This window comes from Drosophila biarmipes, chromosome 2R, assembly GCF_025231255.1.
Source record: "Drosophila biarmipes strain raj3 chromosome 2R, RU_DBia_V1.1, whole genome shotgun sequence".
Taxonomy (NCBI): domain Eukaryota; kingdom Metazoa; phylum Arthropoda; class Insecta; order Diptera; family Drosophilidae; genus Drosophila; species Drosophila biarmipes.
Genome location: NC_066615.1, coordinates 16,251,737 through 16,273,676, shown reverse-complemented (window position 1 = coordinate 16,273,676; position 21,940 = coordinate 16,251,737). Strand labels below are relative to the sequence as shown.

At 48.6% G+C, this 21,940-nt stretch overlaps 5 protein-coding genes across 9 annotated transcripts; 3 read left to right on the top strand and 2 right to left on the bottom strand.

Annotated features, from left to right (window-relative positions):
• Positions 1-105: 105 nt before the first annotated feature.
• Positions 106-887, top strand: LOC108036657 (transmembrane protein 234 homolog). 2 transcript variants are annotated; one of them, XM_017112937.3, is made up of 4 exons: positions 106-195; positions 292-341; positions 404-709; positions 755-887. In XM_017112937.3, exons 2-4 carry the CDS (start codon positions 326-328, stop codon positions 814-816), a joined length of 384 nt encoding a protein of 127 aa, XP_016968426.1. In that variant the 5' UTR covers positions 106-195; positions 292-325; the 3' UTR covers positions 817-887. The 2 variants fall into 2 exon arrangements, with proteins under 2 accessions (XP_016968426.1, XP_043947932.1); XM_044091997.2 differs by having other exon boundaries at positions 111-195; positions 769-887.
• Positions 862-2,373, bottom strand: LOC108036656 (uroporphyrinogen decarboxylase). The gene is made up of 3 exons (XM_017112935.3): positions 2,187-2,373; positions 1,321-2,064; positions 862-1,267 (listed from the first exon to the last, which is right to left on the bottom strand). The coding sequence occupies exons 1-3, from the start codon at positions 2,199-2,201 to the stop codon at positions 956-958; spliced, it is 1,071 nt and encodes a 356-aa protein (XP_016968424.1). The 5' UTR covers positions 2,202-2,373; the 3' UTR covers positions 862-955.
• Positions 2,374-2,810: 437 nt separating this feature from the next.
• On the top strand, positions 2,811-5,400 carry LOC108036331 (SET and MYND domain-containing protein 4). Its single transcript, XM_017112366.3, has 4 exons — positions 2,811-3,514; positions 3,573-4,593; positions 4,710-5,031; positions 5,089-5,400. Exons 1-4 carry the CDS (start codon positions 2,856-2,858, stop codon positions 5,355-5,357), a joined length of 2,271 nt encoding a protein of 756 aa, XP_016967855.1. The 5' UTR covers positions 2,811-2,855; the 3' UTR covers positions 5,358-5,400.
• Positions 5,311-7,651, bottom strand: LOC108036332 (5'-nucleotidase domain-containing protein 3). 2 transcript variants are annotated; one of them, XM_017112367.3, is made up of 7 exons: positions 7,308-7,651; positions 6,770-7,173; positions 6,400-6,695; positions 6,144-6,330; positions 5,945-6,085; positions 5,732-5,883; positions 5,311-5,673 (listed from the first exon to the last, which is right to left on the bottom strand). In XM_017112367.3, exons 1-7 carry the CDS (start codon positions 7,564-7,566, stop codon positions 5,469-5,471), a joined length of 1,644 nt encoding a protein of 547 aa, XP_016967856.1. In that variant the 5' UTR covers positions 7,567-7,651; the 3' UTR covers positions 5,311-5,468. The 2 variants fall into 2 exon arrangements, with proteins under 2 accessions (XP_016967856.1, XP_016967857.1); XM_017112368.3 differs by having other exon boundaries at positions 7,357-7,483.
• A 507-nt stretch (positions 7,652-8,158) lies between these two features.
• LOC108036330 (CCR4-NOT transcription complex subunit 1) lies at positions 8,159-20,734 on the top strand. Of its 3 annotated transcripts, XM_050887983.1 has the most exons (11): positions 8,162-8,708; positions 8,786-9,020; positions 10,452-10,658; positions 10,720-11,247; positions 11,307-11,769; positions 11,834-13,051; positions 13,113-13,895; positions 14,125-16,718; positions 16,805-17,976; positions 18,040-18,399; positions 18,833-20,734. In XM_050887983.1, exons 2-11 carry the CDS (start codon positions 8,916-8,918, stop codon positions 18,939-18,941), a joined length of 7,539 nt encoding a protein of 2,512 aa, XP_050743940.1. In that variant the 5' UTR covers positions 8,162-8,708; positions 8,786-8,915; the 3' UTR covers positions 18,942-20,734. The 3 variants fall into 3 exon arrangements, with proteins under 3 accessions (XP_016967854.1, XP_050743940.1, XP_016967853.1); XM_017112364.3 differs by lacking the exon at positions 18,833-20,734 and adding an exon at positions 18,556-18,788 and having other exon boundaries at positions 8,162-9,020; XM_017112365.3 differs by lacking the exons at positions 18,040-18,399; positions 18,833-20,734 and having other exon boundaries at positions 8,159-9,020; positions 16,773-16,918.
• The last annotated feature ends 1,206 nt before the right edge of the window (positions 20,735-21,940 follow it).

Below are 21,940 nucleotides of genomic sequence, written 5' to 3'. Positions count from 1 at the left end.
GTTTTCTTGTTCTGTTTGTTTTTTAAATATTTATTAAACAACAACAGGTATGCCAATTGGCTTTTAGTCAGGCGAGGAGATGCCAACTCGTTCGTGGAAAGTACAAGTGCGCTAGAGATGGGGAGCAAGGCACAATCGTTGTGTCGATAAGCATTAATCGATATTTTTGCTTATCAACATTCCAAATAAGCCCTGGTAAATTAAATAATTTATTTCTTTTAAATAATATGTACAAAAAGTGTTTTAATTAAGGAATCCCCTAATTAAATTTATACATTACACATATGTTAGTTATAGGAAAAAAGTTGTGCCACAACAAATAAAAATGCTGGAGATTGCTGGTAAATACCTGAAAATAAGCTAATTGTTGAAAGCTTTTATATACAATACAACTTAAATGTAGCACAACTTCTTGCCGTTGGTCTGTTGTGGGGAGTTACCAATCCGTTTATCCGCCTTGGGAGTCAGGGAATCGAGTCGGTCAAGGACACAGGCTCCAAGTGGAGGAACTTCGTCCAGGAAGCCCGCACAATCGGTTCCCGGTGGAGATACTGGATACCTTTTGGTCTCAATCAGTGCGGGAGTGCTCTCTACGTGTGGACCCTCCAGAGTGCCAGCATTACGGTGGCGGTGCCAGTGGCCAATTCCCTGAGTTTTGCATTCACAGCAATAACAGGCTATGCGCTAGGAGAAAAACTGCCTGGGAGGAGTAAGTTGACTAGCATTGCACCCACATTTCCACCCTATAAATTAGCTTCTTCTCCCCAGAGGTCATCCTGGGCACCCTACTCATCTGTTGTGGCAGCATCCTCATGATCTACGACAAGATCCTGCAAGAACAGACGCAACAACAACTAAATATAGCATTCCAATGATCTTACCCTAAACCCAAGGCCAATTGTCTTTATTGCATTCAATAAAAGCATCATTAAATTAACGGATAAAGAGAGCCGGCTTACAAAGCATTGTGCACCGCCTCCACCAGCACCTCCATGCTCGTAATCGGAGTCTGGGGCGTGATTCCGTGACCCAGGTTGGCGATGTAGCGGGACTTGCCGAACTTGTGCACCATCTCGGTGGTCAGGTTGCGCAGCTCCTCTGGATCGCGATACATGTCCTGGGGATCCAAGTTGCCCTGCAGCGTGATGTTTGGCCCAACCACATTGCGTGCCTCCACGGGGTCCACAGTCCAATCGAGTCCAATAACGTCGTAGCCCAGTTCGCTCTGCTCCTTTAGCGAGTGACCAGCACCCTTGGCGAACAGCGTCTATAAAAGGAGTCATTAGCATTCCAACAATCTAAAGCTTAGGTCGAACATACCATGGGAACCACGGGGATGGCCTTCTTGGTGAGACGGTCCACCAGCTCATCGCGAATCCTCTTCAAGTAGGGCACTCCCCACTCCAGGAACTGCTCCTTGGAGAGGTGTTCCGCGGACGACTCGAAGACTTGCAGCATTTGAGCGCCAGCCTTCACCTGCATTTCCAGGTAGTCCACAATGGCGTCTGTCAGCAAGCTGAGGAACAACTTGGAGTCCTCCGGATAGTCGTTAAGCCAAGCCTTGGACTTCGACATGGTCTTGCTGCCGCCGCCCTCGATCATGTAGCCCATGAGGGTCCAGGGCGCTCCGGTGAAGCCGATGAGTGGCACTCGGCCTTCTAGCTTGTGTCGCATCATGGTGATGGCGTCGCCGACGTAGCTAAGGCGTGACAGGGCTCCGTCCGGTGTCAGGCGCTTCAGGTCCTCGGGCACCACAATGGGCTGCGGCAGGACGGGGCCCACGCCCGCGTGCATCTCCACGGTGAGGCCGAGTGCCTGTGGAATGACCAGGATGTCCGAGAAGATAATGGAGGCGTCCAGGTCGAAGCGGCGCAGTGGCTGCATGGTGACCTCGCAGGCAAGTTCCGGGGTGCGGCAGACGGTGAAAAAGTCGTGTTGCTTGCGCAGCTCTTGAAATTCGGGTAGATAGCGCCCCGCCTGTCGCATTACCCACACGGGCACGCGGTCCACCACCTCGCCACGTGCGGCACGGAGCAGGTTATCATTTTTGAGCACGGGAAAAGGCTGAAAGTTTGCAATTTGATCAGTTTTCACGATATTTAGGGCAAGGCACCAGAAACACATCAGCCGAAGTGCAAGCGCCATGATGTAACTGCGCGGCAACGTAAATCTGCCGGCGAACTCACCTTGGCGTCTTTCATTCTGATTCTGACTATTAGCTGCCGGAAAGGTTGATAAAATCTCCCCAAGTCGTCGCACTGAGTATTCCGGCCTAATTTGATGAAATTCGTTACGGAATTCTGCAATCCTGCATGAGTGTGCGTTCTGCCGCCTTTTGTTTACGTTTTCGGGTGGTGGTGGGATAACAGCAATAATCATTATCGATAGATTACAAGAAGTGGCCGCAGCAAGAAACATAACGGTATATAACCGAAAAGATTGACAAAAACGTTTTTAAAATAAACAGAATTGTTTGCTCATCATATATTGTTTAAATAAATAAAATGATAAGACATTTCAGAGACACACCAAAGGGGGTACCAAATGCTAAAAGTACTATTCGGCGATAAGTAAGTAACAAGAGAACCATTTTTCGAATGTTCTCCACGGATGGGAAGTAACTTGATAAATAAAACCCACAATTTTGTACCCTGATATATAAATTTTAACAACAATATGTTTATATTACAAAATAATGACCAAGGATTTTTCAATGAGATCGATATCTCATTTAAGTGTGAAGAGTGTGCGAAAACTAATTGGAAATATTTATAATCGATAGTCCCATTTCGCGGTTCTACCAAAAACCGCTAAAAATGCCCAAATGCGTTTTTAAAATTTTGTAAACAATTTGGATGCCGGGGAAAATGGATCGTTTGGCCAGAGTTTTTTCCCAGCAGGACGGACTGATAACCCTGGATGGAGGATATAAGGATGAATATGAAACCTTCAAGTGCCTGGACTCTCTGCCGGCGGAACAGCTCGCCAAATTCCAGCAGCTGACAATCAACCTGCTGAAGGATTTGGAGCAGCCGCATGAGAGCAAAAAGTGCAGCGAGAGATCGCGGAGTCTTCGCGAGGAGGGCAACACTGTGTTCCGAGGTACCGGGTCGGACTCGGAGCGGTTACTGAGTGCCTGCAGGCTCTATACGGGAGCCGTATTTGAGGCGGAGGATGCCCTGGATGAGCTGGCTCTGGCCTTTGCCAACCGCGGAATGGCCCTGCAGGAGTATGGGTACTACCGAGAGGCCTACGATGACTGTGCCAATGCCTTGGAATATGGATATCCGGAGAGGTTGCGCCACAAGGTGATCATGCGGCAGGCCCACTGCGCCTGGAAGCTGGAGAAAACCGAGTCCTTGGAGAAGCACCTGAGGTGCCTGGAGCAGCTGCCGCTGAACGAGAGCTTCAAGCAGCAGCTGAAGGACTTACAGGAGAAACTACAGGTCCTTAAAAACCAAACCAATGAGCTGGATACACAAGAGGAATCAAAGGACAAAGATCTGGGGAAAATGTAGGTTTACCTTGCCAGATGACTGTCTTGTTCTAATCTCTGACCTCTTCTGTTTTAGCCTTACAGATCCTGGGCAGCGTGGTCGCTTTATGGTGGCCAAAGAACCGATAGCCAAGGGCCAAATCATCTTCTCCGAGAGGGCCTCCTGCTTCGTTCCCTTAGAACAGCGGCTAATTTGTCAGCAGTGCGCCGCCACTTTGATGAGTGCACCTATTCCGTGTCCGAAGTGCCATCAAAGAGTCGTCTACTGCTCCAGGAAGTGTCGAGAGCTGCACTCAGCCATTCACAGATACGAATGCGCCGCCTACCAAAGAGATCTTCTCAAAATGCTGGGTGTTTCGCATTTGGCCTTGCGCCTGGTCCTCGCCTACATGCCTCAGATGCTGCCGCATCTCCAGGAACTCAACACTGCCCAGGAAATTTGGAATGCTATTATTGATTTGACAAAGAAACCCGAAGCGCAGGAAACCACTCCCGAGTACTTGCAAAGCCTGCGCATGGTCAGCCATCTGGATCAGGCTTCTCAGGCGGAGTTAGTCTATCATATTCTGTGTGCGAACCTGCTGCGACTTTATCTAAAGGAGCACACCGACTTCTTCGATCAATTCAATGCCACGTCAGCCAGCACTAAGGACTGGCAGCTGATAACATCAGCGTTGATTCTTCGATCCGCCGGCCAACTGCTGGCGAATGGTCATGTGGGCGATGCCCTGCTCCCAGTTGGCTTGGAGTCAAACGAGTTTGCCCTGTTGCAGCCGGATATGTGGCAGAAGCCGCGGCACCTTAAGCTTGGTCAACTGCACAATCTAGCCCATTCGGAGCTGATCACGGCCATCAATCTACCCTACCTAAGCCTGTGCAACCATGCCTGCGATCCCTCTATTCGCACTAAGTTCGACGGTTGTTCTGTGGTTAACTACGCAGCAAGGAGCATTTCAGAGGGCGAGGAGATCTTCAACTGTTACACTAGGGATTATAAAAACAGTTCAAAGCTTCAGAGGTCCCAACCCTTAAAGGAGGTCTACAAATTCCTGTGCAGCTGCGCCAAGTGCACCCGAACGGATCCAGATCAAGACTATGTGAGTAGTTAATCCAAATTCCCTTAATTCAAATGGATATTTTATAGAAACCACAGATATTCCTTGCAATGTAGACTCAAGACAGAACTGTTTTTACTTTCTTATCTTTCTTTCAGCTTAATTTCCATCGGTATCGCTGCGAAAAACCCAACTGCCGGCAGGAATTTCTGCCAGACGGCGAACTTCAGCGGAATAATCTCAGCTGGTGGCTGCCATCTAACGCAGGCAACTATATTATTTGCACAGTGTGCAAGGAAAGGCAATATTTTGCCTGGTACAATGACTTCCTGGACCTCGTCGACAGCTGTGCTGACCCCTCAAAAAGAAAGGGTCTTTTCAAGGCCTTTGATGATCTTGACAAATGGCTGGTGGGTCACCACCTTCTCAAAAGAAATCTCGCAGAGGAACTGGTAACAGCCTGTTTTGTGGAGATTGATGGTACATAATCGAATGCTTCTATATAAATTCAATATTTATTATAATGATATTTTACAGAGGGCACTTTATTGGATATGCAGGACTATGAAAACCTGACGAGGATTATTCGAAAACAACTAGAAGGCACTGCTGCCCAGTGTGGCGATACCTCCATGGAATACATCGCCCAAATGACCTATCTCTGGGACCTGGTTGCCCTGAATAAATGCCAAAGTAACGAAGAGGAAATTCTAGAGCTAAAAGGTAAGCTGGAATATCTGGCCAAGGAGCAGAGCGAGGTTTTCTTGAACTATTACAACGATTTTATTGAGCAACAATGTAAATAACGATATACACGCATTAAATTCACTAGTTTCGAGCTACAAGCAATCAACACTGGCACTTTTTCAACTAAAAACTAATCTGAGCTTGCTAACAGGCGTTCCTCTCCACTCTCCTTAGATGAAGTGGGAGGCATATTCGTGGGGCATCACACCCCGGCGGGGGTAGAACGTGTGGGTGGTGGAGAACTTCAACAGGTTTGTTATGTCACTGGTGTAGATGTCGGCAAAGCGGAAGAGGCGTCTCGAAAAGTACGTGGGATTGTGATAGGTGCGGAAAACGCTGCCAAACTGCTCGTTGAACACGTTCTTTGTTTTGTTGCTGTGGGAATAGATAATTGAGCATTATACTGCATTACAAATAAAGTAATTTAATATACCGCAGCTGGTCCCGCTCTTCCATCCAGTCCCTCAGGCAAATCTGGGCAGCCTCGCTCTCATCGTCCTGGGTCTCCTCGATGAGCTGCGTCAGCATTTGCAGCCAGTTAGCACTCATCTTGAAGTCCTTGCGATTGAGGGTTTTAATTTCGTGCTGTTAAATAAAGAGCCTTTTAAGCAATCAAGTTTATAAATGTAGAACGTTAGATACCCACATCAAGTTCACTTATGATGGCACCTGTTCGCCAGCTGTGCTTGAGAGTAACATCTGCCAGGTCGCTGTACGGATGATCGCCGAAATAGAGCACGGAGTGACCACGCCAGCCCTTGAGCTCTTGAAGCTGTCTCACCGAACCCTGGTAAGCCAATTCAATTAACACATTTCATACAACTATTTGGATAAGAAAACCCCACCTCATAGTAGATTTTCCCCTTCTCCAGCTTGAAAACCCTATCCCATAGATGAGACTTGGTTCGCTCATCAAACAGCCTTATAGGGCGAGACTCATCCGTGAAGAACTTGGGCTTGCGGGCCTGCACAATGATCACATCGAAGAAATCCCGCCAGTGGGAGCCCACCAACCAGGACATGCCGCAGTTCCTAAAAAACACATATTACTAGTTAAAAAAGATCTCATTAAAGGAGTAGAGAGATAAGCCAGTTCCTTACACAAACGAGTACGGACTGTTGGTGACCAGGAAGAGATTCTTGCCCGCCTGCTGCAGCTTCTCGAGGTACTTGACCAGCTTCGGGTTGCGTTCTATGTACTTTTCGGTGTTCTGCATAACCTGGCCGTGCATTATGGGATGGCAGGAGCCCATGGCGGTCCTGGTGTCATGGAAAACAATCTCGGGATTATAGTCGATTCGATTGCGCTCAAAGTATTCGATCACATTGCACAGCAGGCACATTTCAGGTACGGAAAATAAATCGGCCAGCTGCACCATTTTCGAGTTGGTGTTGTGCTGTTCGGGAAGGAGAAGGAGGAAGATCGTAAATCACTGATTGATAAACCCGATCCGGGTGATAAGATACGAACCCTATAGCTATTGTTGGGCCCCTCCACGTAGGCTATGGGCAGCAGGCGGTTGTGGTAGAGCTTCAGCACCTCCTCCGCCCCCACTTTGGTTCGACCCCGGTAGACGGAGCCCAACTGCAGCTGCAGGAAGCTGTCCAGTTTCACCAGCAGCCCCTTCTCCACGTCGTAGTGCAGGCCGCGCACCGCAAAGTTGGGCTCGTACTCCAGGTCCAGTATGTCCTCGGGGTATCGGAACCTCTTCACCAGCATCTCGCGAGCCAGATTGTACAGCAGATCCTCCAGGACCGGCTTATAGCAGGCCAGGGTGTAGTCGTAATCGAACCCATACACCTGCACCTCGCTGAGATCCAGCTCGTTGCAGGCGAACACCGCATCGGGGTGCACATCTGCGGGCAGCTTCTTGGCTGAAAATGTCAAGTGATTCGAAACGATGGGGGGTGTTACTAATTGGACCACTCTGCGGATGGGTATTTATAGATCGGGCACATATGTATGTACTACGCATATGTGCAGATGCCTGCGAGTGGTTGAGGCTTACATTGGAACTTCTGTTTGGTGGCTTCGTGAAGCTTTTGGAAATCACTCACTGTTTTTGGGTGCGAGATCGTGGTCTGGGCGGGAGCAGCTGGCGCGGAAGCCCCAGCGTCCGACGAGAAAGCGCGGGATTCGGTTCTAGGGTTCGGTTTGCACGGGGACAGGGTGGCGATGCAGTCCCAGTTCCGGAGGACACCGCCGGCTCGTAGGAGCACATTCTGCCGGAGGAGCGCACTAACGATAGGACTACCTGCCGCGCACATTTAACTCGCTGCTAAATTGCCAATTAAGCCCGTTTGTTATGTACACTACGTGGGGGCGGAGTGGGTGGATGTGTGGGGCTGGTGGTTGATGTGACCGGCAGAAGGCCCCCCAAAAAATACCAACTCGCGGTTCTAATGATATGGTAATTAGGGGGCCATATTACTTATATGTTTCAATAATGCTTGTTTGGGATAACTAAAATATTCTTTATAATTAAGAACATCTAATTGCTGACTATACTTATCAGTAATTCTAGAAATATCACAAACCTTTTTGTAGAAAGTTTTAAAAGATTTTTAGCCAATACTTTTAAGAAACGTACTCACAATATAATATTTTTAACTTGTACATTTATCTTTTAAACTTACAAATAAAATGTACTTAGTTTTCATTCACGATCTAAAATTGAAAGCCAGTTAAAAATAATCGGGGAATTAACCGTTACAAATCGACAACATTTTTCGCCTGCCAAGTTTGCCCAATTTGGCAACCCTAATCACTTCTGCCATATATCCTCTGTTAAAAATACCAAAACTGTTATCTCTAGCAGCGAACTGTGATTTGTCACCGTTCGTGGTGAATGCCCAGCGGCCGTGACTGGAGTATCGGTTTCCGAGCGCGTTTCCAAGCGAATGATTAATTTTCATTTTCGGCAATAATTAAAAATCCACGAGTGCAAACAAATCTGAAGTGATTTTCCCGCAAACGAAACAAAACGAGCCCACAAACCGATTCAAAACCCAAACATCCAGAGGGACTTGGGGGAGCCCAGAGGACGAGGAGCACCCACATATTTTCCCCTTGCTTGTGTGTGCGTGCGTGTGTCTGGTAGTAGTAGTATTTTTTCATTTCTGTTTTCGCTGTACGTGCCGATTGATTCATATTATTTCATTACGTGAGCTATTGCAATATATGTATAGTCGGGCGAGGACAAAGCCAAGCCGATACCGATTTCACCCAGCCCGTGAACCCGAGCTTATTGTTTATTTGGTTTATGCGTGAATAGATGCCGCCAGCGATGTAGAGCTGCTGATGGCCCCTTTTCCACGGGGGCCGCGGCCAATGAATCCACAGACCCAAAAAAGAACAAATATCCAAAAGAAGAAGAAGAAGAAGAGCAGAGACAAAAACAAATTACGCCGTAGGTGAAAAGAAAAGCGCCAAGAGGCAGAGGAAGCAACAGCGAGTACGTCAAATAAATCTAATCTCCCACACCAGTGCACCCTAGACGTGTGTGCGGTGCTCGACAAGAAAAGGAAAACGAGGAACTCTGGTGGCCAACCAACAAAACAACAACGACAACCTTCGGAAACATCCGCTCAGGAGTTGACAACTGATACGTAGAATTATGAACGTAGAGAGCCAACTGAAGACACCGCTAACGCACATACGCAATCTGGTCAAGCACGTGAACAAGCGAAATTTTAATGAGAGCAGCGAGCAAATAAAGCAGGTGAGTGCTTCGAAATAACTTTTCTTTTTCCCACTGAAAAAATGTTCATGAGCAGTCCATTTTTGTCAACAATAACAACAATAAGGGGGCAGGGGCTAGTGTTGCCAAATCGCCGACATATCGCACCTGGTTGCCCGGCCGGGGTTGCCAATTGTTTTGCGCACTCACGACTGGCCGAGGGAACTATTGCCATTTCACTCGCTCGTGCATTTTTGCCGACGCCATTACAGTTTTTTGGTAAAGGCAGCTGAAAAAATTTCTCTGCACGGCGTTGCGCGTTTTGTGACCGTCTTGTTTAAGCTAAAAGTGGTTTAGAATGTGTAAAACCAGGCCAATTGGGTGCGCTTAGCCACGCACGCGATTCGTGGGTGGTTGGCCGTGTGAAATTCGCAGCGAAGCCGTGCGAAATCGAGTTGCAAAAATCGAATTGGGAAGCCCAAGCCAAGCGAAGGGCTTTTCGGCCCCGAAACTCATTTTTTCTCAGTGCCAGTTGTAAAGAACTCAATTGAATAGTAAGTTTATGCGGTTTACTCGAGGGGAATATCAATTGCGGCAGCTTTCTTTTCGCTGGATTTGCAATATGTCGCAGTTTTTCCTGTGACCCCCTTCCTATCTCGCACCGTCATGCTCTCTCCTCTCCCCTCCTCTCCTCATGTAACGTTTGGCCAGCGAGTGCGAGCGAGAGGGCGCGAGTGTAATTTGTTGTGGAGCAGCTGCGACGGCGGGGCCACAGCTGTTGTCTCGCTCACGCGCGCGGAGAGAGGCCTTGGGTCCGGACTCCGAACTCCGGATCCCGTATTTCGTGCACAGCTAGTTCGAGGGGGGAGCGGGTGTACTCGTCCCCCCAAAAGTTTTCTTATTAAACGTAGTATCATAACAAATAATGTGTTTAGTAAGGGCCCAATTCGGCAGATAGGGCTCCGATAAGTGATAGGCCGTGGGACCTAAGTTTGAACTCGTACCCATCCAAAGGGTGAAGAACATGTAGAATCATGCACATTGTATTATTATAATACTAGAATTTTCGAACACCGTACTTCGGACGGTAATCGGGGATACTTAGTAGTCTCCGAAGTGGAAATGAAATGAATTTAATTTCTCAAACAGTTGCCCTGAACTCAAACATTACCCCACATAATGTTACTTCAGATCCGACTACCTATCCGTAAACACACTCCTTAAACTAGGGCAGTTAAGGACTGACACACGCACAGAACAGAACCTGTCAAAATTTCCAAGTTTGCGATGAAAATCATATAAAAAAAGTCGGTCACCGCATAACCCGAGGAATCGTTGAAAACCTTCATTGTCCGCTTGTCCAGTGATATGTGTCCCAGGTCGCGGGCAGCAGCTGTCCGGGCACTTTTGCTGGCCGCAAAAACTAGTACTATGTCTCTCACCGATACTGATAGCTCCTCCGACTTATTGCAGTTCGTCAAAGAGCACGGCCTGGAAGCGGATCGCAGCAGCCTGCGCCACCTGTTCTCCGTGATCAACTTCAGCGATCCCGCGCCATCGGTTACCGCCCAGCTGCAGGCGAAGCTCCTGGGCGTCCAGTTGCAGCGGCAGCTGCAGAGCTCCTCGTTTGTGTCCAACATCTGCTACGCCTTCGACCAGTACTTTGCCAGCAACCAGAAGGTAAGTCAAGTCCAATCCTCTGAAGAGTTTTGATTACTTACGGCTACCCCTTCCTGAGCAGTCCTTGAAGCCCGCTGCGGTAGCGGATCTCATTGGCCAGGTCGCCCGACTGACTGGCATTAACAAGCTCTGCGAGTGCATCTTTGCCTTGGCTGTGACCCATTCCTCGTACACGGAACTTCGACATTCGGCATCGAACAACCTGAAAAGCAGCCTCAGTGAACTGATTGACTCCTATCTGGGCAAAAACAACAGCAGCCCGGCAAGCAGCGGTCTCCAGGAGATCTCCTTCGATTTGTTGCAGTATTTGTTGTGCTGCCTCAGTGAGTACGTGAAACCGCAGCTGGAGGCGCAGTTTTTGGTCAAGCTTCGTGAGGAGTTCCCGCGCCAGGCTGTGCCGCTGGTTTTAGCGCCGTTCCTGTACGGCTCGACGACGGCGACGATTGCGGGAGCAGGTGCCAGCGAAACGGATGCGGAGGCCGAAGCCACGGCCAGCAGCAACAGCTCCAGTTCCGAGGCAGATGCTCTGAACGAGGTGGGAATCGAGGATATCTATGATCATTTAAGCGAGATAATATTCACCAACCAGGTGCGCATATAATTTAACTTTTGAATGAAGCATCTTACTAATTGAACCTATTTTCGCAGGGCAAAAATAATATTATGGACACATCCTGGATTAATTTAATCCTCGAAATCGGTTATGAATTTACATCGAGCGTTGAAGAGTGCAAGAATCATTTGTGTTCCCGCGAGCGAGAACGCGCTGAGCTCCAGTCCAAAGATGTCGCCAAGATCGTGGGACTTATGTGCCGCCGGCACTCGTCACTGCTCGATTGTAATGTAAATCTACCGACGCCGGCGAACTTCTGGCCTGGCCAGGGACAGAGTGGTGGCAGCAATAGCAGCGGCTCCTCGCAGGCACAAAGCACTCCGCAGCAGCAGAACTCGGGTAGCAGTAACAACAACGATGGCGCCGACGGCAACTCGTCCAGTGATAAGAAGGACAAGAAGGAGACGACGGAGGCCACGCAAACTTGGAAGCCAGATGTCTTTGTGCAAGCCCTCAAGGAAGTGGTGCCACAGCTCAACTGGAAGGACGTGTGCATGGGTAATTGCTAGCTAGCCGCACCAATTCGTAAACACCAATATAATGCATAATCTTTCTCTTTCAGAACTCGATCATCCCGAGTTCGTGTTAAAGGATCGCATCGGTTTGGAGCTACTGCTGACCATTCTTCGGCTGGCCACTGGCTCCAACATATTCCCACATCCAGAATGCATTTACCGTCACTGGGCAAACACGGAGGGTCAGCTGTCGCTTATCGCGACAATGCTGAAGAACCCGGATCTCTTCTCCTTCGCCGACTTTGTATTTAGCCAGCCAGCGTTGGATGTTTTGAAGACGGCCCCGGATGCGGACAACAAGGAGATCTCGGCCTGGAAGTCACTTCACCTGGTGGAGGTGTTGCTATCCATTGCGGACAAGGGATACTATACTCAGGTCCACGACCTGTTTAAGTTCCCTGCGCAGAACTGTCCCGATGTGCTGTTTCTAGCCTTACTGCACATAAATCCACCTCTGACGCCGCTGCGCCAGGATCTGTTCAACCAACTGATACCAACGTTCCTTGGAAACCATCCCAACTCGAACGTGATCTTGGCCAGCGCGTGGAGCTCAACCAACTTCCAATTGCGCCCCAACATCATGAATGCGATGTCGGAATGGTATCTGCGAGGCAATGAGTTCGACCAGGTGAAACTTTCGCGTATTCTGGACCTTGCCCAGGACCTGAAAGCGCTATCTGCTCTGCTCAACGCCCGCTCCTTTTTATTCATTATCGACCTGGCTTGCCTTGCCTCGCGGCGCGAGTACCTGAAGCTGGAGAAGTGGCTCACCGATAAGATTCGCGACCATGGCGAGCCCTTCATGCTGGCCATAATCAAAGTGCTCCACCGCCGCTGCCCGCAGGTGATCAACGCCAAAGTGCCCGAGGACCAGCTGCCACCCAAACAGGCCCAGCTCTTGCCCGAGACGGTTACCACGATGATAAACTGTCTGCAAACCTGCATAAATACCTGCATCCAACCGGATACGGTCGAAATGATCCTTCAGATGACAGCGAATGTGGCCATTATGGCTAACAAGGCACGTGCCCAACAGCAACAGCCAGGATTGGTTCCGCCGCCTCCCCCAGCCATCTTACGGGGTCATCGTGGCATGGATCTGCCTGGCGGTATCGTTCCACCTCCGCCCCAGCAACCATTCTCTGGAAACCTTAATGCGCAGATGTTTGGACCAGGAATGGATCCGCTGACAAATATGTCCAACAACCTGGCCGGCCTTAACCTAAGCGGACCGAACGGAGCTTTTAACTTTGGCAACATGCTGAGTAAGTGCTGGAATTTTTTTAAGAGTGCTAACTATATATCTATAACACTTTATCTTTCCAGCATCTCCATCTCGATTAATGACTCCGGGAGCCAGTCCCTATCCACTGAACCCCATGCAGATGCCGCAGGCTCCGCCGCCACCCAACGTTGGAAATCTTGGGCGTATGCTGCCGGGGGGTCCACAACAGCAGACCCCCACGCCGACTCCAACGGCCCCCAATCCGACCAACCCTGTGATGGCCGACCTCCAAATACCTGTATCCAAGGAAGTGGAAGACGAGGTCAACTCATACTTCCAGCGCATCTATAACCATCAGCCCAATCCAACGCTGTCGATTGACGAAGTACTGGACATTTTGCAGCGCTTTAAGGAGTCAAGTAACAGGCGCGAGCAGGAGGTCTTTCTGTGCATGCTGCGCAATCTTTTCGAGGAGTACCGCTTCTTTTGTCAATATCCAGAGAAGGAGCTGCAGATCACAGCGCAGCTCTTCGGAGGCATCATCGACCGCAACCTGGTGCCCACCTTTGTGGCACTGGGCCTCTCCCTGCGCTGTGTCCTCGATGCGCTGCGCAAACCAGATGGCTCGAAGCTTTACTATTTCGGTGTGACTGCTCTGGACAGATTCAGAACCCGATTGCACACGTACAACAAATACTGTGAGCATATTCGCTCCATTCCTCACTTCTCGGACTTTCCGCCGCATCTTATCCAGTATGTGGAATACGGTATGCACGGCCAGGAGCCGCCGCCGCAAAAGCTGATTGGCCTCAGCAATACGATTCCGTCTGCGATTTCCACCGGACCACCGACCGAACCGCTTTTCAGGAGCAACTCCATGCTAGGTAATTATCAGATCTTTGCTTAAGAATTTACAATTTGAGCACAGGTATGAGTTAATCATATTCTTTTTATTTGAAAAATATTACATTTAAGTTTTTGAGCCAAACTTACTAAGTAAGAAAGCCAAACGCATTAGCCAAACCTTGTCTGTTAAATGAATCCGTCGAAGACAATACAGTCTTTCACTACTTTCTGCCAGAAAATAACGTTGATTCTCATGCTTTTCCCTAGGTAACATGCCCTCTGCCACACCCGGATCAGGACCCAAGTCCAGCGCTGCGGTGTCGCATGCCACGAGGATGAAATCTATCGCCAATGCCACCAATATCGACACCCTCTTGGTAGCCAACCAAGACGAAAAGGTTACTGTGCCTCCGGAGCCTGTTCAGGACAAAACTGCCTTTATTTTCAACAACCTGAGCCAGCTGAACATTCCGCAAAAGTGCGACGAGATTAAGGAGATCATGACGAAGGAGTATTGGCCATGGCTGGCACAGTATCTGGTGCTCAAACGTGCATCAATGGAGTTCAACTTCCACACGCTCTACTACAACTTCCTGGACGCCCTTAAAAACGGCGAGATTAACCGATTCGTGACAAAAGAGACGCTGCGCAATATCAAGGTGCTCCTGCGCTCTGATAAGGGAGTTATCAACTTCTCCGATCGCAGTCTGCTGAAGAACCTCGGTCACTGGCTGGGAATGATGACCCTAGGCCGCAATCGCCCCATCCTACAGTTGGATCTAGATCTGAAATCCCTTTTGGCGGAAGCCTATCACAAGGGCCAGCAGGAACTGCTTTTTGTGGTGCCTTTCGTAGCCAAGATCCTTGAGTCATCTGCCAAGTCACGCATCTTCCGATCGCCCAATCCTTGGACAATGGGCATTATGTATGTGCTAGGCGAACTTCACCAGGAGCCGGACCTCAAGCTGAACCTCAAGTTTGAAATCGAGGTGCTGTGTAAGACACTTAATCTGGAGCTGGCCAAGCTCCGACCAGTGATATACCTAAAGGATCCTGGTCGAGCCTTACTCATTGAACAGCAGATGTCGCAACCAAAGCCCAAACAACTGGAGTCAGTAGCCCCGGCGCCTTCTCTGCCACGTGAGCACCAGTCCGCGGCACAACCACCGCCGCCACCACAGCAGCAGCAACAACAACAGCAGCCACCACAGCAGCAACAACAGCAGGCTCCGCCGCCGCCACCCTCGGCTGATGTGGACGCCCAAAACGCGGCCGCCATGATGATGGCAGCAGGAGGAGCCAACAGCACTCCCGGATCGGTGTCGTCGCCCAATCTTCCCACCGATCCCAGCCAGGTGGTACTACCACCACCAGAGCCGCGCTATTCCTATGTGGAAGTAAACGTGAGCAACTTCGCGCTCATTGCCCAGCAGTTGGTGCTGCCACCCAACTTACCTTTCCTGCACACGAATCCCGGAGTCAAACATATTGTGGTCAACGCCGTGGAACGCACGATCACCGACTGGCTGCAGCCTATTGTCGACCGAAGCATTCGCATTGCCTGCGCCACCACCGAGCAGATTATCCGCAAGGACTTCGCCTTGGATGCTGACGAAAACCGGATGCGCACTGCCGCCCATCAGATGGTACGCAACCTGGCCGCCGGCATGGCCATGATTACCGGCAAGGATGAGATTGCACGTGCAATCAGCCAGAATTTACACAAGGCCTTGCTGTCGGCTCTGTCAGGAATGCCCAGTATGACGGAGATCCAAGCTGCCGCCATGCAGTTGGCCAGCGAGAATGTGGAGCTGGTGTGCGCCTTTATCCAGAAGACGTCGGCCGAAAAGGCAGCCGCTGAGATTGACAGGCGTCTGAGCACCGATTTCGAGACCAGAAAAATTGCCCGTGAAGAGGGCAACCGGTTTGTGGATGCCCAGATCCTTAGCTACCAACAGGAGCGTCTTCCAGAAGCAGTGCGTATAAAGGTGGGTCCCGCTCCGGCTACACTCTACGCTGTGTACTCGGAGTTCGCAAGAAGCATTCCTGGCTTCCAGCAGATGAGCGATCGTGATATTGCCCTGTTTGTGCCCAAGCCCCAGGATTTGTCGCAGCCGAACGTGTTTGCTAATGATGAGAGCAGTTTGGTATATGCTGAATTGGCCAGCAAGATGGAGGCCTTCATGAACACGGCAATCGGTGTGCCTTCACTGCAAGTGCAAGCTAGCAAGATGCACATGCTTCTCAACGCACTGATGTCGACGCGTCGTCTCCGTGACCAAGAGTCCGCCTTCAATCTACTGACCCGCGCCGTCGAGGGCTTGACCGAAGGATTGGTTAATATGCACGAAAACCTAGAGCAGATGAAGCTCTACCAAAACATCCACCTGCGTATCATTGGTCTGCTGCACAACAGCTTTGGTGCCCCGAACACAGAGCGAGCGGTGACCAAGTGCTTCTTCGACATCCGCGAAGAGGTGCGGTATAACGTGGAGGCTGCTCGTGCGCTGATTACCTCTCACTTTGTCAACCTCAATCAGTTTGATGGAATGCTGCGCGATTGCATGGACAACGGAAACAACTATGTAGCCATCTCGTTTGGTATTGCACTGCTTGAGCGCCTGATCATGGACGATCGAGTGATAAATATCGTGTCTGACAACGAATTCATGGCCACTGTTGAGCTCTTGGGTAGGCTTACCCAGCACCGTCATCGGTATCCTGAGTGCATCGTAAATGCCATCGATACGCTGTGGAGCGGAAACTTCAACTCGAGCACCGAGTACAGTCCGTTTAACGCCAGCGAGCGTTACTTGGCAGGTGCCTCCCACTACATTCACTCCGGCATGCATCACGTGAGGGTAAGAAAGACAACCACATTTTATTCTTCGACATTTGCATGACTGCCCAATTAGCATTAATAACACATACCTATCTCTTTTACTAGTCATGCGATACGGATGATCCGCCAGGCCTGCAGGAGAAGACGGAGTTTCTGCTCAAGGATTGGGTGGCATTGTACACCCAACAAAACCAGCAATCAACGCGCGATGCCCGCAACTTCGGGGCATTCGTCCAGAAGATGAACACCTACGGAATCCTGAAGACGGACGACCTGATCACACGCTTTTTCCGCCAGGCCACGCACATTTGCACGGATGTGGTGTACAGAATGTTCTCCGAGCCCAGTCTGCCCATCAACCAGGCCAAGAACAAAATATTCCAGTGGATCGATGCGTTCGTACACCTGATCGCCATGCTGGTCCGACACTCAGGTGAAGCAGGCAATCCGACCACCAAGATTAACCTGCTCAACAAGGTGCTGGGCATTGTGCTGGGCACACTGCTCAAGGACCACGAGATGCGCGGCGTGAGCTTCCAGCAGGTGGGCTACCACCGCTTCTTCATGATGCTATTCATGGAGCTCTGCTCGGCCGACGTCATCCTCGAGTCCCTGATGCACAGCATCGTGTCGGCATTCGCCTACACATATCACCTGCTGAACCCCAGCGTGGCTCCGGGCTTCTGCTTCGCCTGGCTTGAGCTCATTTCGCACCGCGTCTTCCTGGGCCGCATCCTCGTCCAGATTCCCGGCCAAAAGGGCTGGCCGCTTTACGCTCAACTACTGCAGGACCTCTTCAAATATCTCGCGCCCTTCCTTCGCAACACTGAGCTGGGAAAACCAGTTCAACTTCTGTACAAGGGTACGCTGCGTGTTCTACTCGTTTTGCTGCACGATTTCCCCGAGTTTTTGTGTGACTACCATTTTGGGTTCTGTGACACCATCCCACCCAACTGTGTCCAGATGCGTAACATCATCCTGTCTGCTTTTCCACGCAACATGCGCCTGCCCGATCCCTTCACTCCTAACCTGAAGGTCGATATGCTGTCCGACAGCAGCAATGCACCCAAGGTGCTTAGCAGCTACATCATGAACATCCAGCCGCCTAACTTCAAGAAGGATCTAGACTCGTACCTCAAGGCTCGGGCACCGGTGACTTTCCTCTCGGAGTTGCGTGGACATTTGCAGGTCACCAGCGAACCAGGAACGCGTTACAACATGACGCTGATGAACGCTCTGGTCATGTATGTGGGTACCCAGGCGATTGCTTTGATTAGGTGAGTGATTACAGACAGTTTACTCTTTACAAATGTTTTGCTAATTGATGTTTATATTTGCAGAAACAAGAACTTTGTGCCCAACACTTCAAACATTGCACACAGCGCTCACATGGACATCTTCCAGAACCTAGCTGTTGATCTGGACACGGAAGGTCGTTATCTGTTCCTGAATGCGATTGCCAACCAGTTGCGCTATCCCAACAGCCACACGCACTACTTCAGCTGTGCGGTGCTTCATCTCTTTGCCGAAGCCAACTCGGAGGCAATTCAGGAGCAGATCACGCGTGTTCTTCTCGAACGCCTGATCGTGAACCGCCCGCATCCTTGGGGACTGCTCATCACGTTCATTGAGCTGATCAAGAATCCGATCTACAAGTTCTGGGACCACGACTTTGTGCACTGCGCGCCGGAGATTACGAAGTGAGTTGGCCTGATAACTAAATAGGTTTATACGAATTCGATTAAACCATTACGGTTGTAGTTTTTAGTAGACATGCATTTCACCCAGAAAACCCCGCTTTTTCACTCACTAACCCACTAACTTCTCACCTAACTTACCAACCCTTCTGTTTTCAGATATTTCGGTGAATGTCTGATTGTAGTTAAGCGGTTTGAGCATTTAATTGGCATTCAGTGTGCATCGTAGCAAGAGATCAAGTTCAAGCCTCAAAGCGAATCAACCAGTCCCATCCCAATCATTTTGCATGTTAACCTTTCTTTATATTCGTTTGTAACCTCCTATTTTATACAATTTAGCATTAATCTATGAAAATATAACTTTTTATTAACAAGTCGCTCCAAAAGCCGAAGAGTGTTGATATTAAACTGCAATGTGTTCTTTGATATTCCGTAGGCTCTTCGAATCGGTGGCTCGGTCCTGTCTGGCCAAGTCGAACGTCACTCAGCAGCTGAACATGCCCGTCGTCGATGGCGAGGGCCAGGAGGTGGCCAACATCAACTGAGAAAACGCCACCGTGCGACGCTTCTGCCTGGAGGTCTGCGCGAGACCCAGACGCAGGCAGTAGCTGCCTGGGCAGCACGCCACATGCAACATGCTACATGCAGCATGCCACACGACACACAGCATTCATTGAATTCTACTAACCAATACTGCGTTTAGTTCTTAGTAAATCGTTTTAAGGAGACAGTGAAATCAGCAACAACAGACACAAACATTTACAAACAACAAACAAACAACCGCAACAATAAGAATAGAGCATAAGGCAGGCCAGGCCAACTGCTGTGCTGTGCTAGAAACCGATATTCGACTTGTATTTAAACGAACGGAAACGGAAACGATAATATTTTAAATGCCTCCCCCTTTCGCCGGGGGTATGTTACAAATTTTTAATTGAGTTGTATTATAAATGGTAGATGAAGGCGTTAAACTGTTGATGACAGATACTGTGTAAAGAAATCAATCAAACGATAAAAAAGCGAAAAACAAAAAACAAAAAAAATGAAAATCGAAAAAAGAAAAATATTTTCTACAAAAAAATTGCAAAATGTACAATGAAAATGCGAAAAAACTAACAAATGCGAACGGCCACATATGAAATTTGTGTACACATATTGGAAGTGCGAAGGAGAAGGACGGAACCAGGAAGCAGAGACCTAGTAAACCTACTCTCACAGACGCTGAGAGCGATATTTATAGACGTGAATCGAAAAGCAGAAGCAGAAAGTTTTGAAAGATCCTCAAGTCAATAATAATTCGAGTTGTCAAAGTAGCTCTTACCTCCCAGCCAACTCAATGATGTATCATTTGCAAATTCGTAACCTCTAAGAGTCCCTCAGTTAGTCTACTCGTATACGTTAACTTTTTTAAAATGTTCCCGCACAACAACGGCAGTCACTGCAAAAGTAAACAGTAGTAACCAGAACCAACCAATGTTTGATCTTCTTATACGCAATGTAAGCGACACGTTTTGTTTTTACCCACATACTTTTATGAACTGATTATTAACTGAAATGGAAATACATTGAACACCTCTAGCTTGTTAAACGTATAATCGATCATCCATGTAAAGATAAACGCTGTTAGAATCGGGTGGTGAGAGAGATATGGAGAGCTCGTGGCGCGGAGTCGAGGCCATTATCTATATAGATCTTTATATAAATATATAAAATATGTATTTCTAAATATAAATACGTAATGTAAATCGAGTTTGATTGCCGCGCAGCGAGTGGAGGCGGAAGGGCAGCGAAGCGATAGATCGATTCTGAATTCATTATCCTACGTTAGGCAATTTGCGAGTTATGTACGTGTTATTAGCCCCCTCTCCCGCTCGTCACTCTAGCACCCCTGCAGCAACTCTATTAGTTTGTAGTCTCTACCGCAAATGAACATTCATTGTATTTACGCAAGTCAAATCTATTTTGAATTAAACTGAATTGAAGCCTGAAGCCGAGCAAAAGCCAAGTGCATATGTAGAAAGCGAGTAGTGGAGGAGGAGAAAGTAGAAGATAGGGCTAGCTTATCAGCCAAAGGCCCAACTCATTTATAGACTAATTCCGTTTGCGATGGCTAAGAAGTATGTATATGATGGATGTACAGACATTCGTTCACCGATCGACCGACACATTCATATTAACGAAAGCTGCGACACAAGAAACCACAACAAATCTACATTGATAAATAATAATCCATTTAAATCGAAATAAGTAACACTATGCATTAAGGAACAATATATATATAAAAATTAATATGTATACAAAACAAATATTAAATGTATAAATGGCAAAATTTTAAAAAGCCCTGCGTTTGCAATACTTTTTTCTTCCTTATGGCCGTAATGTGTATCTGAGCTGTGTGTGTGCTTGTGTGGGGCTAGCACTTAAAAAAGCTCGTTTTGTTGGAGCAAAGGCCCCCTATATACTGTGTATATAGTGGCCCCAGTACATATGTAGCCCATTTCCGTACCCAGGCTTACATAACCCACCGCCCCCCGGGGCTTGTTGGTGGGGCGCATTTGGGTTAAGTAAACACAAACGTCGATAAATGCGGAGAGAGCGGTTACAGCTTGGAGAACTGAAATGTACGGGTGTATCTATCTATTGTGCGACACGAATTCAGCATTAATTGAAATGCTGCAGTCATCGCAGTGCCTGTGCCCCCGCCCGCCGCCGCTTGTTTTCGTTGCCAATTCACATGAATTTGTCATAAGGCTGATAAACGGCGGTTGTGTTAGAGTGTACTCTTAAAAAAATACCATAGAAAGGGTACAGGGTACATTGTATATTTCTATAAAGAAGGAATATCTTTTGAAATATATCTTATTTTTGAGTAAAAAAGTTGTTAGATAAATGTAGGTTAGGCTTTACGCTTTTGACAATCCTATCACAAGAAGCTCAATAAAATTATTTTCTGTTATTTTTTAGTAAAAAGAAAATTCTCAATTTAAGATACAAATTAAAAATCGTCATGAAATACTTTCTTGAACGCCACAATAGTGGGTTTACTATGTTTTTCCAGTGTATAGCGTTGAGTAGAAAAAAATGCCCAACGGCTTGTGTGCCTGTGTGTGCGGCGTATCTGTGTGAGCGCTTGGAAACAGAATGTGGCACACTTAGCGCTCTGCCGACGTCGCTGCGCAAAAGCAAAAAATTCCCCTACTGGCACTGGCCTGGCCGTACATTATGTGGCCCCCAATCCGGGGCGCAGTGTATCCGAAAGATACAAAAAGCGGCGCTGCAGCTTTGTGGCTCTGCCTCTGGCTCTACATGGCCATTTGAATCGGCTTAGAAGTGCGCGCGCGCGCTGCCGTGCGAGCGGGACGGAGGCGGAGGCGGAGACGGGGACGGAGTTTCGTTAAAAAGCTTTCCAGTCCAGTCGCCGCTCCAACACAGTCACGTGTTCCTTGTATCTGTGACGGCTGCGTGTATCTTTGTATCTTTGCGGCAAGCTTCTTGGCTGAGTCAGCTAAAGCAGCCGCATTAGTTGTGAGCACATTTTGTGTAT

What these genes read in the sequence shown, in the direction of transcription:
- LOC108036657 (XM_044091997.2), top strand. An exon ending in AGAAAAACTGCCTGGGAGGA is followed by an intron (nt 710 to 768) that starts GTAAGTTGACTA and finishes TCTTCTCCCCAG; the next exon opens with AGGTCATCCTGGGCACCCTA.
- LOC108036656 (XM_017112935.3), bottom strand. An exon ending in CCATCCCCGTGGTTCCCATG is followed by an intron (nt 1,268 to 1,320) that starts GTATGTTCGACC and finishes CTCCTTTTATAG; the next exon opens with ACGCTGTTCGCCAAGGGTGC.
- LOC108036331 (XM_017112366.3), top strand. Translation starts at nt 2,856, where the DNA reads ATGCCGGGGAAAATGGATCGTTTGGCCAGAGTTTTTTCCCAGCAGGAC. An exon ending in GACAAAGATCTGGGGAAAAT is followed by an intron (nt 3,515 to 3,572) that starts GTAGGTTTACCT and finishes CTTCTGTTTTAG; the next exon opens with CCTTACAGATCCTGGGCAGC. An exon ending in CGGATCCAGATCAAGACTAT is followed by an intron (nt 4,594 to 4,709) that starts GTGAGTAGTTAA and finishes TCTTTCTTTCAG; the next exon opens with CTTAATTTCCATCGGTATCG.
- LOC108036332 (XM_017112367.3), bottom strand. Translation starts at nt 7,566, where the DNA reads ATGTGCGCGGCAGGTAGTCCTATCGTTAGTGCGCTCCTCCGGCAGAAT. An exon ending in AGGGGAAAATCTACTATGAG is followed by an intron (nt 6,086 to 6,143) that starts GTGGGGTTTTCT and finishes TTGGCTTACCAG; the next exon opens with GGTTCGGTGAGACAGCTTCA. An exon ending in GAAGAGCGGGACCAGCTGCG is followed by an intron (nt 5,674 to 5,731) that starts GTATATTAAATT and finishes CTATTCCCACAG; the next exon opens with CAACAAAACAAAGAACGTGT.
- LOC108036330 (XM_050887983.1), top strand. Translation starts at nt 8,916, where the DNA reads ATGAACGTAGAGAGCCAACTGAAGACACCGCTAACGCACATACGCAAT. An exon ending in TAACTTTGGCAACATGCTGA is followed by an intron (nt 13,052 to 13,112) that starts GTAAGTGCTGGA and finishes TTATCTTTCCAG; the next exon opens with CATCTCCATCTCGATTAATG. An exon ending in CAGGAGCAACTCCATGCTAG is followed by an intron (nt 13,896 to 14,124) that starts GTAATTATCAGA and finishes GCTTTTCCCTAG; the next exon opens with GTAACATGCCCTCTGCCACA.